Source organism: Pseudophryne corroboree, chromosome 3 (assembly GCF_028390025.1).
Source record: "Pseudophryne corroboree isolate aPseCor3 chromosome 3, aPseCor3.hap2, whole genome shotgun sequence".
NCBI lineage: Eukaryota > Metazoa > Chordata > Amphibia > Anura > Myobatrachidae > Pseudophryne > Pseudophryne corroboree.
Window position 1 is genome coordinate 1045701 of NC_086446.1, and position 16875 is coordinate 1062575.

Below are 16875 nucleotides of genomic sequence, written 5' to 3' on the forward strand. Positions count from 1 at the left end.
CTCAAGAAAAATAGACTATAAAAATAAAATAAGAAAGCTTATAGCTGCTAAACACCAGCAGCCCTCTTGACCACGATCTGGCTCCTGCCACACCAAACTAAAAACTTATTTGCCTGAACCAGGAGGTGGGGATATATGGATGGGCCCACTGCATGCTGGGAGGCCAAAAGGTGTGACCGTTTGGTGCAAATATGCTGTCACGTCATCATATCCCAATGTTATCCTGTGGATAACCTGTGGACCCTGCAGGAGAAAAAAACTGTTGCAGCAGCTGGGAGAGAGTTACATGAAATGAGGAGCTGGTGCAGCTGGTTAATGAACTGGAGGAAATTACAGGAACTATACAGCAGCTGCAGCAAATAAAGAGTCAAAAGTTATCATAATGCTGATTCCATGGACCAGTGTGAGGCTGGCCAGGATGCTGATGCAAAGGAGATCCAAGCTGGTGGTGAAGGAAACCTGCAGAGTTCCAGCTTAGATGTAGAGAGATGGCTCTCTAGGAGAAGGTAGGTCTGATGGCGGGTGACAAAGTGCCAGATGTGGCAGCTTCAAGGTACATATTGTGGATGTGGTGGTGGCTGTGGTCTCTCAGGGTCTGGTCTAGGATTGGCCATCAACCCCTGATGATCAGGAATCATTGATGGCCTATACCTGATGATAACTAGTTTTACCATCAAAGGCAGAGAGCCAGGTAGTTACCCGCCATCGATAGTAGCTGTGAAGATACTGGGTTCCAAATCACTCAGGCACAGTGGTAGATGAAAAACCAACAGTGGTTATTGAACAGAATGGGTTATAAACAGCTCAGCACACCTCTGTAATCCAATTCCACATGACAATTCCCACCACAAATTCCTGGCAGAACATCACTTCTTAGTCAAGGAGCATAGAATCTCTTTCAGCTCTCTGGTTAGCTCTAGTTATACCCCCAGAAGCTTCATATTACATGGAGTGTGTGTGACTTCTTTGTCTAAGGATCTTACAGCATTGGAATACAATACATATTCTAATCAAGGTGATTACATCAGCCAGAGAGCAACCATGTCTGGTCAGCTCACTGTCGGACAATAGGGAGTAAACAAAAAGGGGCAATGGTACCTTATATGACTCACCCTTTGAGTGTCCACTGTGGTGGTAGTAAACAATAGAAAACTAGGTCTAACTTGAATACATTATCTAAAGGGTAACAGATAACGTAACACAATTGGATATATTAACAATATTAAGGTTGATTTAAACACAATATTGGGTGAGCAGTAATGGACATGTTATGGAGAATGAGGAAACAGATGAATATATAGGGATATGGGGATAAAAAGTACATATCTGACATGAGAAATGAGACATAGCTATATTGTCACAGACCTCTCATTTCCTCACAGTAGCCATGGGCCAGATGTTATTTCCCATCCTTTACAGACTTCTGCTGCTGCACCGAGATGCTAGGCTGTCAGCCAGTAGCCCTGCACCGCTCCGGCTCTTACAAAAAGTGTGCTGTTCCAGCTGGGAATGGGATTCCCCATCCACCTCACTGACGTGACAGGCTCAGCTGTCAGTCATGCAGCCCCACTGCTCCCACTCTCTCCATACTCATACATACATGCCTTTCTGGGAGTGTCTCGTCCTGGTTGTCAGTGAGACAGTGTCTCTGGCACAGCTGTGTATTTATGATGTGAGTGTGTGTGCTGAGTAGTGAGTACTACTAGCAGCAAGCCTCACAGCTTAACTGCAGTGTAGCAGTATGGTGGGGGTGGTGAGAAGAGGGTTGCTACACCAATGAGGCTAGGAATGGAGTAGTTGGATGGGACTCACACAGCAGGTGGTGAAAAGCTTAAAAAGGAGGAGTGGTTGGAAGGAGAAGGAACTGGTAGGTTCAGAAGGGATTAGTGAGGGTAAGGATTCTCAAGGAAAATTGGAGTGGGATCACACAGGTACCAAACTGGGTCAAGAGCAGCTTTTAGGAAGGAAATATGTGAGCCAGTCCCTGTAGTTGACCCTTCTTTACACATGCAGGATGGCTCTTTGGACTCTCCAGGTCCTGTGGATTCTTCTTGCCCACTACCTGGTGGTTCTGTGGGTATCTCAGGCCACAAACCTCCCATGGAGATGGTCCTGGGCTCTGTGAAGGAGGAGGTGGAACAAGCAAAGGAAAGTTGTGTCCCTTCTGAAGGGGCAATGGTGGACATTGTGAATGGTGAAGGGAAGGTTTTTGTGGTCAAAGAGGGAGTTATGCCATATATACCAGAAGCATGGGTCCTCAGCCTATATGATGTGCCACCCTTAATGTGGCTTCTGTCTTGTCCGACCAAGCTTGATTTATGGGCTTTGTAATTTTTTTTAAGCAGGATAAAGGCTGATTTTTTCTATTTCTGCAGTAGACTAGAATAAGCCCAGACAGTCCACTTCCATTATACCACCGGAATGTGACGGACAGTGACCACCGTGCCATCACTTACCTGTATGCTTACACGAAACAGAATGATGGAACACTTACAAGGTTTCTTTTACTCTTCTGGTGTCCAATCCGAGATTAGACATTATGGCGTAATTACTCAGACGGGAATATAAAAAAGAATAAAAAATAAAAGCTTTAATGCAATAATTAGATGCAAACAAAAGCTTTTATTATGAAATCATACAGGGGAGTATCCGCACCATATAGATGTAACATACAACAAACCACTGCAGATGGAACCCAGGTGACTCTAATGCACATGATAATGTACAGGGTATATATGGACAGGATCTTGTATTAGAAAACACTCTACACTCCTGATCAAGATGAGTGTCTGCAACAAGTCAGGCAAACTAGAAGAAGTGAAAACACGTTCCAATGGCCGCCATATTGTCGTGCAGCACTACAGATTGTGCAAACTGGTATTAGACATTCACATTTACACAAATCCCAAGATACAAAATAAACAGCAGAAAAAAGACCTAAGCATTTGGGATGTATTATTTAGGAAGTAAATAGAGGTACATTAATGAAAAGCGTGAGTAACAGTCATCAGTCTGTTTGTGAAGGTCTCTAGAGTGGTGGTCTCTTGGACTGTGCAAGGCAGTGAGTTCCATGGTCAGGGCTGCAAAACTAAACGTTCAACCCATAAATGAATTACATAGATTCTTGGTACTGCTGGTAACAGTCCTTTATCTGTAGAAGCAAGCAAGCAGGGCATTAAGGAGTCAGAAGCTGCTTCTAGTACCTTGGACCATGTAATGTTGGGCTGGGAAGGTCAGTAAGCCGATTATGAAATAGATTTTCCATCTTACAGGCAGCCGGTGGAGGGAATAGAGAATGGGTGTTATGTGACAGGAACGGGCTCAGGGCCGTCTTAACAGCAGTGTGGGCCCCTGGGCACAGCAATGCACTGGGCCCCCTACCCATCCTCCAGCGGTAGGGGTGGGGTGTGCTATCAGTGGCAGCTTTGATGTCCCACGGGCGGTAGGGGGTGTTTTATCTTCCGCTCAGCATGTAGGACCTGGAGCAGTAATTTCTGCTAATTACTCCTTTACTGCACAGATGGGACTAAACTGTAGAGGGGCCATTGGGCTGAATAAAGAAGCCCTGGTACATGACTTCCGGGGTGGTAGGGGATGTTTAATACGTAGGGGAGGGGTGGATAATGGAGTGGGCTTAATATTCATCATTTTCTCGTGGGAGGGCAGCTTGCTTGACTGCAGATATCTCAAGTTCCTGAAAATATACTTCTTAGCTTTGAATTGGATAAAAAACTAGAGAGTCCCACCTTTCAGAAGGTTCTGGGCACTTGGGGATCAGAGGTCAGGAGCCAGAGCAATCCTCCAATGAATATATAAAACTGTATACCAGGCGTGTGGAGCTGGAGCAGGGACCAGCTGCTGGAAGGCTGATATCTCTGGTTCTGGGCACAGTAGAGACAGTGTCCAGCAAAAGGGGAGAGTCTCAGATTTTGGATTATACCCTCAGAAAAACTCTAAGTTAGACAGAACCTGAGATATCTGGCTGGGAAGAGCAATTAACAGGCTCGGATGGGGACCTCTGCTTTCACGTTGAATATCTCTGGTTCCCCAAGGCCGATTTTCAAAAATCTGGTACCCCTGGAAAGAGGGGACCCTCAGCTATCAGCCTAGGGCCCTTATACTCCTGGGGCCCTTGGGCAAGAGCCCATTGAGCCCATACGTAAAGACGGCCCTGAACGGGCTGGTTAGGTAACAGCTTGGCTGCTGCATTCTGTACTAGCTGCAAGCTCTGTAATTCTTTTGCTGGGAGACCCAGGTAGAGGACATTGCAGTAGTCTACGTCAGATAACACAAATACATGTATGACTTCAGGTAGATCTTCTGAGGGAATCAAGTGCTTGATTCTATGTTCCTCAGATAGAAGAATGAGGATTTGTATGTGGCTGATACCTGATGTCTGTGTCAGCCACAAACCAGGAAAACACAAAGATTCAGCACATGTTCAGCATTTTGTAACTGAATACCAAAGCATAAATCCAGATGGTTTGTAAAGCTGTAGTCTTGTCCTTTATTGGGGAGCTTCTATTATGTTTCACTAAGACTGAGTCACAGCCAACTGGCATCCACACCCGGAGCTCGGCTAGACAACCATATAGGATTGGTATTAGGTTCTCAGTACATGGAGCATAACAGTGGTAGACCAGGGCAAGACATATGATTATTTCACCCTTGGTAGCATGAATATTGCATAAAGCATAGGAGATAGGCTAGACCCTTGAGAAACAATGCATGACAGTGATAATTATACTCCAGAAGATTTAAATGGTTCCACACTTGGGTAATGTCTATTGTATTCAACAATAGCTGATTTATTTCTCTCACAGCATGAAAATGGCTTCTCACCTGTGACATAGCTGATGTGTAACAAGAACTGATTTCCGTGCAAAACATTTGCCACACTTAGAACAGGAAAATGGTTTCTCACCTGTGTGACTTCTCTGATGTGTAACAAGAACTGATTTCCGTGCAAAACATTTCCCACACTCAGAACAGGAAAATGGCTTCTCACCTGTGTGACTTCTCTGATGTATTACAAGATGTGATTTGTATGCAAAACATTTCCCACACTCAGAACATGGAAATGGCTTCTCACCCGTGTGACTTCTCTGATGTGTAACAAGATGTGATTTGTATGCAAAACATTTCCCACATTCAGAACAGGAATGCGGCTTCTCACCTGTGTGACTTCTCTGATGTGTAACAAGCTCTGATTTTCTTAAACAACATTTCCCACACTCAGAACAGAAATATGGTTTCTCACCTGTGTGACTTCTCCGATGTGTAACAAGATGTGATTTCCCTGGAAAACATTTCCCACACTCAGAACAGGAAAATGGTTTCTCACCTGTGTGTCTTCTCTGGTGTGTAATAAGATGTGATTTACTTAAAAAACATTTTCCACACTCAGAACAGGTAAATGGTTTATCACCTGTGTGACTTCTCTGATGTGTAACAAGATGTGATTTACTCAAACAACATTTTCCACATTCAGAACATGGAAATGGGTTCTCACCTGTGTGACTTCTTTGATGTGTAACAAGATGTGATTTACTCAAACAACATTTTCCACACTCAGAACATGGAAATGGGGTTTCACCTGTGTGAAGTCTCTTATGTGTAACAAGAGTTGATTTATGTGCAAAACATTTTCCACACTCAGAACAGGAAAATGGCTTCTCACCTGTGTGACTTCTATGATGTGTAACAAGATGTGATTTCCCTGCAAAACATTTCCCACACTCAGAACAGGAAAATGGCTTCTCACATGTGTGACTTCTCTGATGTGTAACAAGTACTGATTTATTTAAAAAACATTTCCCACACTCAGAACAGGAAAATGGATTCTCATCTGTGTGACTTCTCTGATATGTAACAAGATCTGATTTCCGTGGAAAAAAAATTCTACACTCAGAACAGGAATATGGCTTCTCACCTGTGTGACTTCTCTGATGTGTAACAAGAGCTGATTTCTGTGCAAAACATGTCCTACACTCAGAACATGGAAATTGCCTCTCACCTGTGTGAGTTTTCTGATGTATAACAAGATGTGATTTGTATGTAAAACATTTCCCACACTCAGAACATGGAAATTGCCTCTCACCTGTGTGACTTCTATAATGTATAACAAGATTTGTTTTCCGTGTAAAACATTTCCCACACTCAGAACATGGAAATGGCCTCTCACCTGCCTTAGCTGGCTGATGGATAATAAGCTTTGAGTTCTGTGTAAAACATTTGGCATTTACCGAACAGGGAAACTCTGTATCTATTCTCAGAGCTGTAACAGATGCACCAATATCAGAGTGATCAGGAGAACATTTCCCAGGATCAGAGGGATCAGCTGATAGAGCTGGATGTATAATTGGGGTAATGGGATTATCTCCTGGAGAATCCTGTCTTCTGTCATTATCTTTTATGTCACAATCCGGGGATAACATTAGATGTCCTTCTGAGATATTCCTGCTTGTGTGTCCATCTGCTGGAAATAAAATACATTAATATATAAAATGAGTAGACAAGACCCAGGGTGTTACAGGATACAATATATAATTCTATAATTTGACATTTTTTACCTGTAATCATTGCTTTTATGCTTATTAAAAAACAAAAAGATTTACTAGAGGTGACACTTTATTTATTTTTTAAAAACTAGGATACTTGGACTGGAGCTTGATTAATACTGAATGCTCATGTGGGATTACTAGAGGTGACATGGACGCTCATGTGGGATTACTAGAGGTGACATGGGCGCTCATGTGGGATTACTAGAGGTGACATGGACGCTCATGTGGGATTACTAGAGGTGACATGGGCGCTCATGGGGGATTACTAGAGGTGACATGGACGCTCATGTGGGATTACTAGGAGGTGACATGGACGCTCATGTGGGATTACTAGAGGTGACATGGGCGCTCATGTGGGATTACTAGAGGCGACATGGGCGCTCATGTGGGATTACTAGGAGGTGACATGGACGCTCAGGTGGGATTGCTAGAGGCGACATGGATGCTCATGTGGGATTACTAGAGGTGACATGGACGCTCATGTGGGATTACTAGAGGTGACATGGGCGCTCATGTGGGATTACTAGAGGTGACATGGGTGCTCATGTGGGATTACTAGAGGTGACATGGGCGCTCAGGTGGGATTGCTAGAGGCGACATGGACACTCATGTGGGATTACTAGAGGAGACATGGACGCTCATGTGGGATTACTAGAGGTGACATGGACGCTCATGTGGGATTACTAGAGGTGACATGGACGCTCATGTGAGATTACTAGAGGTGACATGGGTGCTCATGTGAGATTACTAGAGGAGACATGGACGCTCATGTGGGATTACTAGAGGTGACATGGACGCTCAGGTGGGATTGCTAGAGGCAACATGGACGCTCATGTGGGATTACTAGAGGTGACATGGGCGCTCATGTGGGATTACTAGAGGTGACATGGGCGCTCATGTGGGATTACTAGAGGTGACATGGGTGCTCATGTGAGATTACTAGAGGAGACATGGACGCTCATGTGGGATTGCTAGAGGTGACATGGACGCTCATGTGAGATTGCTAGAGGTGACACGGATGCTCATGTGGGATTACTAGAGGTGACACGGATGCTCATGTGGGATTACTAGAGGTTACATGGATGCTCATGAGGGATCAATAGAGGTGACATGGTCGCTCATGTGGGATCAATAGAGGTGACATGGACGCTCATGTGGGATTACTAAAGGTGACATGAACGCTCATGTGGGATTACTAGAGGTGACATGGATGCTCATGTGGGATTACTAGAGGTGACATGGGCGCTCATGTGGGATTACTAGAGGTGACATGGACATTGCTATAATAAAACACCAAAGAGAAAGTGCTGTCCTGTTTGCGCACTAATAAATAATATATAACCTTTATTAAGTACAGTAAAGTATGTAAACTAAATCTGGGATATATTAAAAGCAAAGGTAAGTGTATAAAGAGGCGAATAAAGTAATAAAGAAAACAAGCATATTTGTTGTTAAACATCGGATTGTATATAATATTGGGTGTTAATTGATTCAGCGCTGGTAACCCAGTTCAGTAAGAATATATTAATATATTACACCCATATGAGGACGGGCTAAATGACACATCAAATTCTATTGTGGCAGAGTTTCCTCCAGCGGTAATCTCAATGTAGTGTCATATGTATTGCAGACCAGGCCGATGCACTATTCCCACGCACAGGTTTGCCATCATCCTTCATCAGATGCTTAGACTTAGTCATCTTAGATCTAATTTTCGCCAAAATAAATTAAAAAGAAAAAAAAACAGATATGGGAACAGAGACTGCGTTCACAGTATATAATTTCTAACTATTGTCTTTTGTAAGGGCTAGTTCTGACTCTGGTGAAGTGAAATTACTCCCATTCACTCAAGTTCTTGTAAAAAATTATTTATCTATCTCACCGCTTGCCACCACTTGTCACGGACCCCGGCCACACCACTCTCCGAATACACTAATCCGAGAGTTGCGCCAGTGCCATGTGAACCAACGCTGCCACCAGCAAAGACTTTTCACCGTATTACGCATGTTGCAGGCGCCTTTAGCTTTACCTGTAACCACAAATCTCAATATCTCATGAAAAAATAGGTAACATAGAGTTCACTTGACTTGGGTTCAAGAACACAGCAGTCGGAATTACCTGTAATTAAATTTTTATTTTAATTAAGAAATATTTTCGGGTTTACAAGGGTAAAAAGATTACAAAGAATATAAGGAGTTTTAGAAAAGATATACAGGTTACTAGCAGTCTCAATAAACAAAAAGGGACTAAAGAAAATCAGAACCTAATTACTCTTACGTAGTGCATTAAGTTCTGTGGGAGGAAGCTTCACAAGAAAATAGACATCCATCCAGGAATTGGTTGCTACTTCCATCAGAATGAACAAAGATCTATCAGTGATTCACGTAGTTACAGGCCCCCAGGCCCCTCAGCCCACACCTCTTGGAAAGGTTAACCCTTACTCTGCTGGAATCATTCATATCCAGCAGTAGGTCACTTCCCTTGTAATATCAATAGAAGGCCTGTGATCTGTGTGTCACATCTTCCTACTGATGGAGTTGAAGCTCCAGAGGTTTATGATGCTAGTCATAAAATAGAATTTATGATCATTCCTTTCAGGCAGGGGGCATTTGTCACCATTCTCTGGCCTGTGTACAGAGCCCTCCTGTTGACATAACAAACTAATTGGGCATATCAGACCTCAATGTCCAGAGCTTGGCAATATCTGCTTTAAACACATGCTTTTGATGTAGAAATACAATCCCGTTTTACAACGTCATGTCAGGGTCCCCAGCCACATATAATTTATACTTTTGACAATACACAACACTGAGGTCAGCTCACAGGAGAAATTATATTTCCTTACATGTATAAACACTTTATGGGGGGTTATTCAGTATATCACAAAAACTCCCTATCCAATTAGCCACAAAAAGGTATTGGTGATAATTCTCCATAGGTTTTACTGCAAGTTTTTGGTTTTGCGTGCAAATGTCTGTGTTGCGCGGTGTTAGGAGGAAATCATTTGAAAGAGCTTTTTAGATCGTTTCCTACTGTATTGTCTTACTGACCTATAGTTTCTTACTGTATTGTCTTACTGACCTAGTATACTTCTGTATCGTCTTACTGATCTATAGTTTCTTTCTGTATTGTGTTACTGAGCTAGTTTCCTTCTGTAATGTCTTACATTGGTGAAACTTGGTGGGATGAATCTCATGATTGGACAGTCAATCTAGAGGGCTATACACTGTTTAGGAGAGACAGACTAAATAAAAAGGGTGGAGGGGTGTGTCTGTACGTAAAGCCGTTTTTAAAACCTAATATATGGGAAGATATTCAGGAGGGTACTGTAGACACTGTTGAGATACTATGGGTAGAAATTGCATGCGGGGAAAAAGGAACAAAAAAGTTAGTATTGGGTGTATGCTATAGGCCGCCTGGTATCAACGCATCTGATGATGAATTGTTACTAAAGCAAATTGAAAAAGCAGCAGGAGTAGGAGACATAGTAGTGATGGGAGATTTTAACTATCCAGAGATAAACTGGAAAAACGATTCATGTGATACTGCTAGGGGCAGTATGTTTTTAAACACACTAAATGATAACTACCTAGTCCAACTAATTGAGGAACCAACTAGGTACAATGCAATCTTAGACCTGGTATTAACAAACAATCAGGATTTGGTATCGGGTATTATAGTAGGGGAACCCATAGGAAACAGCGACCATAATATGGTCACATTCAATATCAGTTTCTACAAACAGCCCTATACTGGCTCAACTAGGACTTTAAACTTTAGCAAAGCAAATTTTGAAATGATGAGGGTATTTTTCAGGGATATTGAATGGGAAGGTTTGTTTTTAGGAAAAAATACTACGGAGAAATGGGAGGTACTAAAATTCCTGCTAGCTAAAAATACACTCAAATATATTCCTATGAGTAGCAAAAAAGGGAATAAAAATCATAAACCGATGTGGCTTAACAAAAAGATTAAGGAACTTATGGGCAAGAAAAGGCGAGCATTTAAAAAATACAAATCTGACGGGGAAGCAGAGTCATTTCAGCACTATAAGGAATGTAACAAAAATTGCAAAAAGGAAATAAGAGCGGCTAAAGTAGAAACTGAAAAACTAGTAGCAAAGGAAAGCAAAGCAAATCCCAAAAAATTATTTAAATACATCAATAGCAAGAGATTAAAAAAGGAGAGTATAGGCCCTTTGAAGGACACGTTGGGAGTCTTAAGCAAAAATGATAATGACATACTGTAGCGAACACACTAAATGAGTTTTTTTCAACAGTATTCACTAGAGAGGACCCATTTCAGGGACTGACACACAATCTCAATAAGGACAATATCACACTGATAGGTACTTATTTAAGCGAGGAAGTAGTCTGTCACCGATTAAAACATTTAAAGATTAATAAATCACCAGGGCCCGATGGTATTCATCCAAGGGTTCTAATGGAGCTTCACTCTGAACTGGCAAAACCGCTATCTCTGATCTTTGAGGATTCAGTTATATCAGGTATGGTTCCCAAAGACTGGCGTATAGCGGAAGTAGTGCCTATATTCAAAAAGGGAAGTAAAGCTGAACCAGGTGATTATAGACCAGTAAGTCTTACATCTTTAGTGGGGAAAGAATTGGAAGGTATTCTAAGAGATAGTATTCAGAAGTTCCTTGAAACCAATAAGGTCATTAAAAGGAATCAACATGGGTTTATGAAGGACAGATCCTGTCAAACCAACTTACTTGGCTTTTATGAAACAGTAAGCGCAAACCTAGATCAGGGTAAAGACGTGGATGTAATCTTTTTAGACTTTGCCAAAGCGTTTGATACTGTACCACACATGAGACTTATATACAAGCTACAAGAATCAGGGATAGGAAGCACAATATGCACTTGGGTCAAAAACTGGTTAGATAATAGGAAGCAGCGCGTTGTGGTTAATGGATATTTTTCAACTTGGACTGAAGTGCTAAGTGGTGTGCCGCAAGGCTCAGTATTAGGACCGCTATTGTTCAATATTTTCATTAACGACCTAACAGAAGGTCTAGAGAGCATGGTGTCAATTTTTGCAGATGATACCAAATTGTGTAAGGTTATAAATACAGAGGAGGATGCCGAGTCTCTTCAGAACGACTTAGTTAAATTAGAAGCATGGGCAGCCAAATGGAGAATGCGCTTCAACACAGACAAGTGTAAGGTAATGCACTGTGGTAACAAGAACAAAAAGTACACCTACCTACTAAATGGGGTAAAACTAGGGGATTCTGTACTGGAAAAGGACTTAGGTGTCCTCATAGATAGCAAGCTAAGCAGTAGTACCCAAAGTAGGACTGCAGCAAAGAAGGCTAATAAGATATTAGCATGCATAAAACGGGGTATTGATGCTAGGGACGAGAGTATTATACTCCCATTAAATAAATCACTAGTGAGGCCACACCTTGAATACTGTGTACAGTTCTGGGCACCGTACTACAAAAAGGATATCCTGGAGCTTGAAAAGGTACAAAGGAGGGCGACCAAACTAATTAAGGGCATGGAGACGATGGAATACAAGGAAAGGCTTGAAAGACTAGGCATGTTTACATTGGAAAAGCGGAGACTAAGAGGGGATATGATCAACATCTACAAATATATAAGGGGACAATACTCAGAGCTTGCGCGGGACCTGTTTTTGGTTAGATCAACACAGAGGACTCGTGGACACTCGCTCAGGTTAGAGGAGAGGAGATTCCGCACAATACGGCGTAAAGGCTTTTTCACGGTAAGGACAATACGTGTTTGGAATTCCCTGCCCGAGGGAGTTGTAATGGCGGAATCTGTCAACACCTTTAAGAATGGGTTAGATAAATTCCTATTGGATAAGGATATCCAGGGGTATGGTGCATAGTCATGCATTATAGTTACTATTTAGTCAAATCATCATGCAGAGGACACCACAAATAGGTTGAACTCGATGGACAATTGTCTTTTTTCAACCTCAGATACTATGTTACTATGTTACCTATAGTTTCTTCTGTATTGCCTTACTGACCTATAGTTTCTTAAACCTCCATCCCATCAGCAAGATGGGATGGAGAATGAGAATAATTACACACATCACTTTCACCAGAGAATTTTAGTATTATCTCATTTGTCTACAGAAACTATTGCCCCTAAAAATGGGATATTATCTAGGCTTTTTATTTGACTGAGCCATCTGCTGCGCAAGGGCCTAACCAGACCATTCCTCTAGCCCAGAGGCATAACCAGACCATTCCCCTAGCCCAGAGGCATAACCAGACCATTCCTCTAGCCACTCAATCTGTTGTCGTAGACCTTTCAATACAAGGTGTCCGAAGAAACCGCTTACAGGAATTCTATCCCTCCTTACATGATTCCCACTCTAAACAGGGATTGTCTAGACAGCTTCTTCAGGACATCCATACAGAATCCCCATAATCATTCTGTTTCCTCATGAATGATTAAGCAACTCTCATCCCTTGTCTCTATTCCCCATTTTATGCATGCCAACACCTTATTAGCCTTCATTCCTGCACTTTGACACTGTGTACTGCTACTAAGTCTTTTATCAATGAGCACCCCAAATCTCTTTCAGTTACTGTTTCCCCTACATTTTCCCCATTTAATTTATAGGCTTCCGATTGTTCTTAGTCCCAAACTGCATAACTTTACACTTTTCTACATTGGAACACATTCTCCATTTGTCTGCCCAAACCTCCAGTCTAGGTAAGTCATTCCGCATAGACTCAACGGCCTTGTCTGAATGAATTACTCTACAGAGTTTTGTATCATCTGCGAAAATTGACCCTGTGCTTTCCAGGACTACTCCTAGGTCTTAATAAATATGTTCAACAGTAGTGGCCAAAGTACGGACCATTGCGGTATACCACTGAGCACTGTGGCCCAGTCAGAGAAAATCCCATTAACCACCACTCGCTGTTCCTTGTTATCCAGCCAATTACTTACCCAAGTACAAATAGTGTTTCCTAAACCAAGCTCTCTTAATTTGAAGATCAGTCTCATGTGAGGCACGGTGTGGAGGGTTTTCAGCAAAATCTAAATAGACCACATCCACTGGTCTTCCCTGATCAATAGTATAGCTCACTTTCTCATAGAAGCTAATTAAGTTAGTTTGACATGACCTGTCCCTCACAAAACCATGTGGTTCCTATTAATAGCCTTGGAGGTTTCCAAGTACTCCTGTATGCTATCCCTTAATATTCCTTCCAGTATTTTCCCCACTATAGATGTCCGGTATATAGTTACCGGGATATGTTTAATTCCCTTTATAAATATTGGGACTACTTCTTCTATATGCCTGTATCATGCCTGATGTTATTGAATCATAGAAAATCAAATATAAGGGCCTTGCTCGTTCTGAGTTAAGCTCCATAAGAACCCTTGGGTGATTTATTTATCTTAATTTTACTTCTCACCCAGACTACTTCCTTATTTAACCAAGTAGTTAGCAGCAGGACGTTATCACAGCTTATGTTGTGCACTATTCCCACCAACTGGTTCTCTCTAGTAAACACTGATGAAAAAATGGTGTTAAAAAAAAATCTGCTTTATCTTTGACATCAGTAATCAAGACACCCAACTCGCCCTTTAATGGACCTATATTCTTTTTTAACCTTTTACCGTTTATATACTAAAAAAACTTTTTAGGATTTAGTTTCACTCTCCTTAGCAATTTGCTTTTCGTTTTCTATTTTAACTGCTCTAATTTCATTGTTGCATTTTTTGTTACATTCCTTGTAGTACTGGAATAACCCCGCCTTCCTGTCAGATTTAAATGCTTTGAACGCACGCCTCTTTATATCCATTTTTTCCATAACCTTCTTATTAAACCATATCGGGTTATATTTATATTGTTGCCCATGGGAATGAATTTAGGAGTATATTTATTGAGCAATGTGCTCTTACCAATGTCCTTTAGTGCTTATTTCAGCATGTCGATATTAGCTTTTCTAAAGTTAAAAGTCTTAGTTGCTTTTAGAAACTAATATTGAATGTGACCACATAGAACATAGAATGTGACGGCAGATAAGAACCACTTGGCCCATCTAGTCTGCCCCCTTTGTTTTAACATAGTTTTATCTCAAACCTTATTTCATCCCTATTTCTTTGTAAGGATATCCTTATGCCTATCCCATGCATGTTTAAATTGCTCTACTGTCTTAGCCTTTACCACCTCTGATGGGATGCTATTCCACTTGTCAACTACTCTTTCTGTGAAGTAATTTTTCCTCAAATTTCCCCTGAACCTCCCCCCTCCAGTCTCAGTGCATGTCCTCGTGTCCTATTGCGTCTCTTCATTTGGAGAAAGTTTCCCTCCTGGACTTTCTTAAAACCCTTGATATATTTGAAAGTCTCTATCATGTCCCCCACCTTACCCAACTCTGCCCCAAACTATACATAGTAAAGATCCTCTAGTCTCTCTGGGTAAGTTGTGTGATGTAGGCCATGCACCATTTTAGTTGCCCTTCTTTGTACAGCCTCTAATGTAATAATGTCCTTTTGAAGATTTGGCCTCCAGAATTGAACACAGTATTCTAGATGAGACTGTACCAATTATCTATACAGAGGCAGTTTAAGGAACGGATGGCTCAACATCGTTCAGCTATCCATCAGGCACTGATGCCCGGGCATAGTGACCAGCCCGACACGGTTTGATGAGACAACATAATGTGGTATTAGATCGACACTGATTGATCATGTGCCTCCATTAGTGATAGTTGGTAACTGCAACAAAATACTAATGCAAAAAGAAAGATGGATCTTTTATCGTCAATCTACTGTGGTTCCAAGGGGGCTTAATGATTCCAGGGGCTCGCAGTGTTTTTCTCATAGTATAATATCTTCATCTGTTACACATAGAGAGAACTGTCCTGTGATCTGCTTATAGTCTATATACTGTGGTTCCCGGGGGCTGAATGATTCCTGGGGCTCGCAGTGTTTCTCATAGTATAATATCATGTGTTACACATAGAGAGAACCGTCCTGTGATCTGCTTATTGTCTATATACTGTGGTTCCCAGGGCTGAATGATTCCTGGGGCTTGCAGTGTTTCTCATAGTATAATATCTTCATGTGTTACACATAGAGAGAACCGTCCTGTGATCTGCTTATTGTCTATATACTGTGGTTCCCGGGGGCTGAATGATTTCTGGGGCTCACAGTGTTTCTCATAGTATAATATCTTCATGTGTTACACATAGAGAGAACCGTCCTGTGATCTGCTTATTGTCTATATACTGTGGTTCCCGGGGGCTGAATGATTCCTGGGGCTCGCAGTCTTTCCCATAGTATAATATCATGTGTTACATATAGAGAGAACCGTCCTGTGATCTGCTTATTGTCTATATACTGTGGTTCCTGGGGCTCGCAGTGTTTCCTATAGTATAATATCATGTGTTACACATAGAGAGAACCGTCCTGTGATTTGCTTATTGTCTCTATACTGTGGTTCACGGGGGCTGAATGATTCCTGGGGCTCGCAGTGTTTCTCTTAGTATAATATCTTCATGTGTTACATATAGAGAGAACCGTCCTGTGATCTGCTTATTGTGTATATACTGTGGTTCCCGGGGACTGAATGATTCCTGGGGCTCGCAGTGTTTCTCATAGTATAATATCTTCATGTGTTACACATAGAGAGAACCGTCCTGTGATCTGCTTATTGTCTATATACTGTGGTTCCCGGGGGCTGAATGATTCCTGGGGCTCGCAGTGTTTCCCATAGTATAATATCATGTGTTACACATAGAGAGAACCGTCCTGTGATCTGCTTATTGTCTATATACTGTGGTTCCCGGGGGCTGAATGATTCCTGGGGCTCGCAGTGTTTCTCATAGTATAATATCTTCATGTGTTACACATAGAGAGAACCGTCCTGTGATCTGCTTATTGTCTATATACTGTGGTTCCCGGGGGCTGAATGGTTCCTGGGGCTCGCAGTGTTTCTCATAGTATAATATCATGTGTTACACATAGGGGTATATTTACTAAGCTCCCGATTTTGACCGAGATGGCGTTTTTTCTTCAAAGTGTCATCTCGGTAATTTGCTAAGCAGTAATCACGGCAGTGATGAGGGCATTCGTAATTTTTTCCAAGTTCAGGTAAAAAATTACGAATGAATACACCATCGGTCAAAACGCGGCTGTTTAAGTATGAATCTCGGTCATTTACTAAGAAGTGCAAAGCAAAAAAACACAAAACACTGCCGTGAAAAATTACAACTCGTAAAAAAGTGCTAAAAAAAAACAGACCTGCTTTTTTTCCCCGTGATTTGAAAGGCATGCAGGGATCCATGAGATCC

General features: G+C 41.8%; 1 protein-coding gene across 3 annotated transcripts in view; it reads right to left on the reverse strand.

Moving 5' to 3' along the window:
* Positions 1-2602: 2602 nt before the first annotated feature.
* The window catches only part of LOC135054476 (zinc finger protein ZFP2-like), a 72819-nt gene continuing 58546 nt past the window's right edge, over positions 2603-16875 (reverse strand). For all 3 annotated transcript variants that reach the window (XM_063957582.1, XM_063957580.1, XM_063957581.1), the window contains exon 5: positions 2603-6478. In XM_063957582.1, the coding sequence (XP_063813652.1) occupies positions 4839-6478 (1640 nt within the window). In that variant the 3' untranslated portion in view covers positions 2603-4838. The remainder of the gene's footprint in view (positions 6479-16875) is intronic.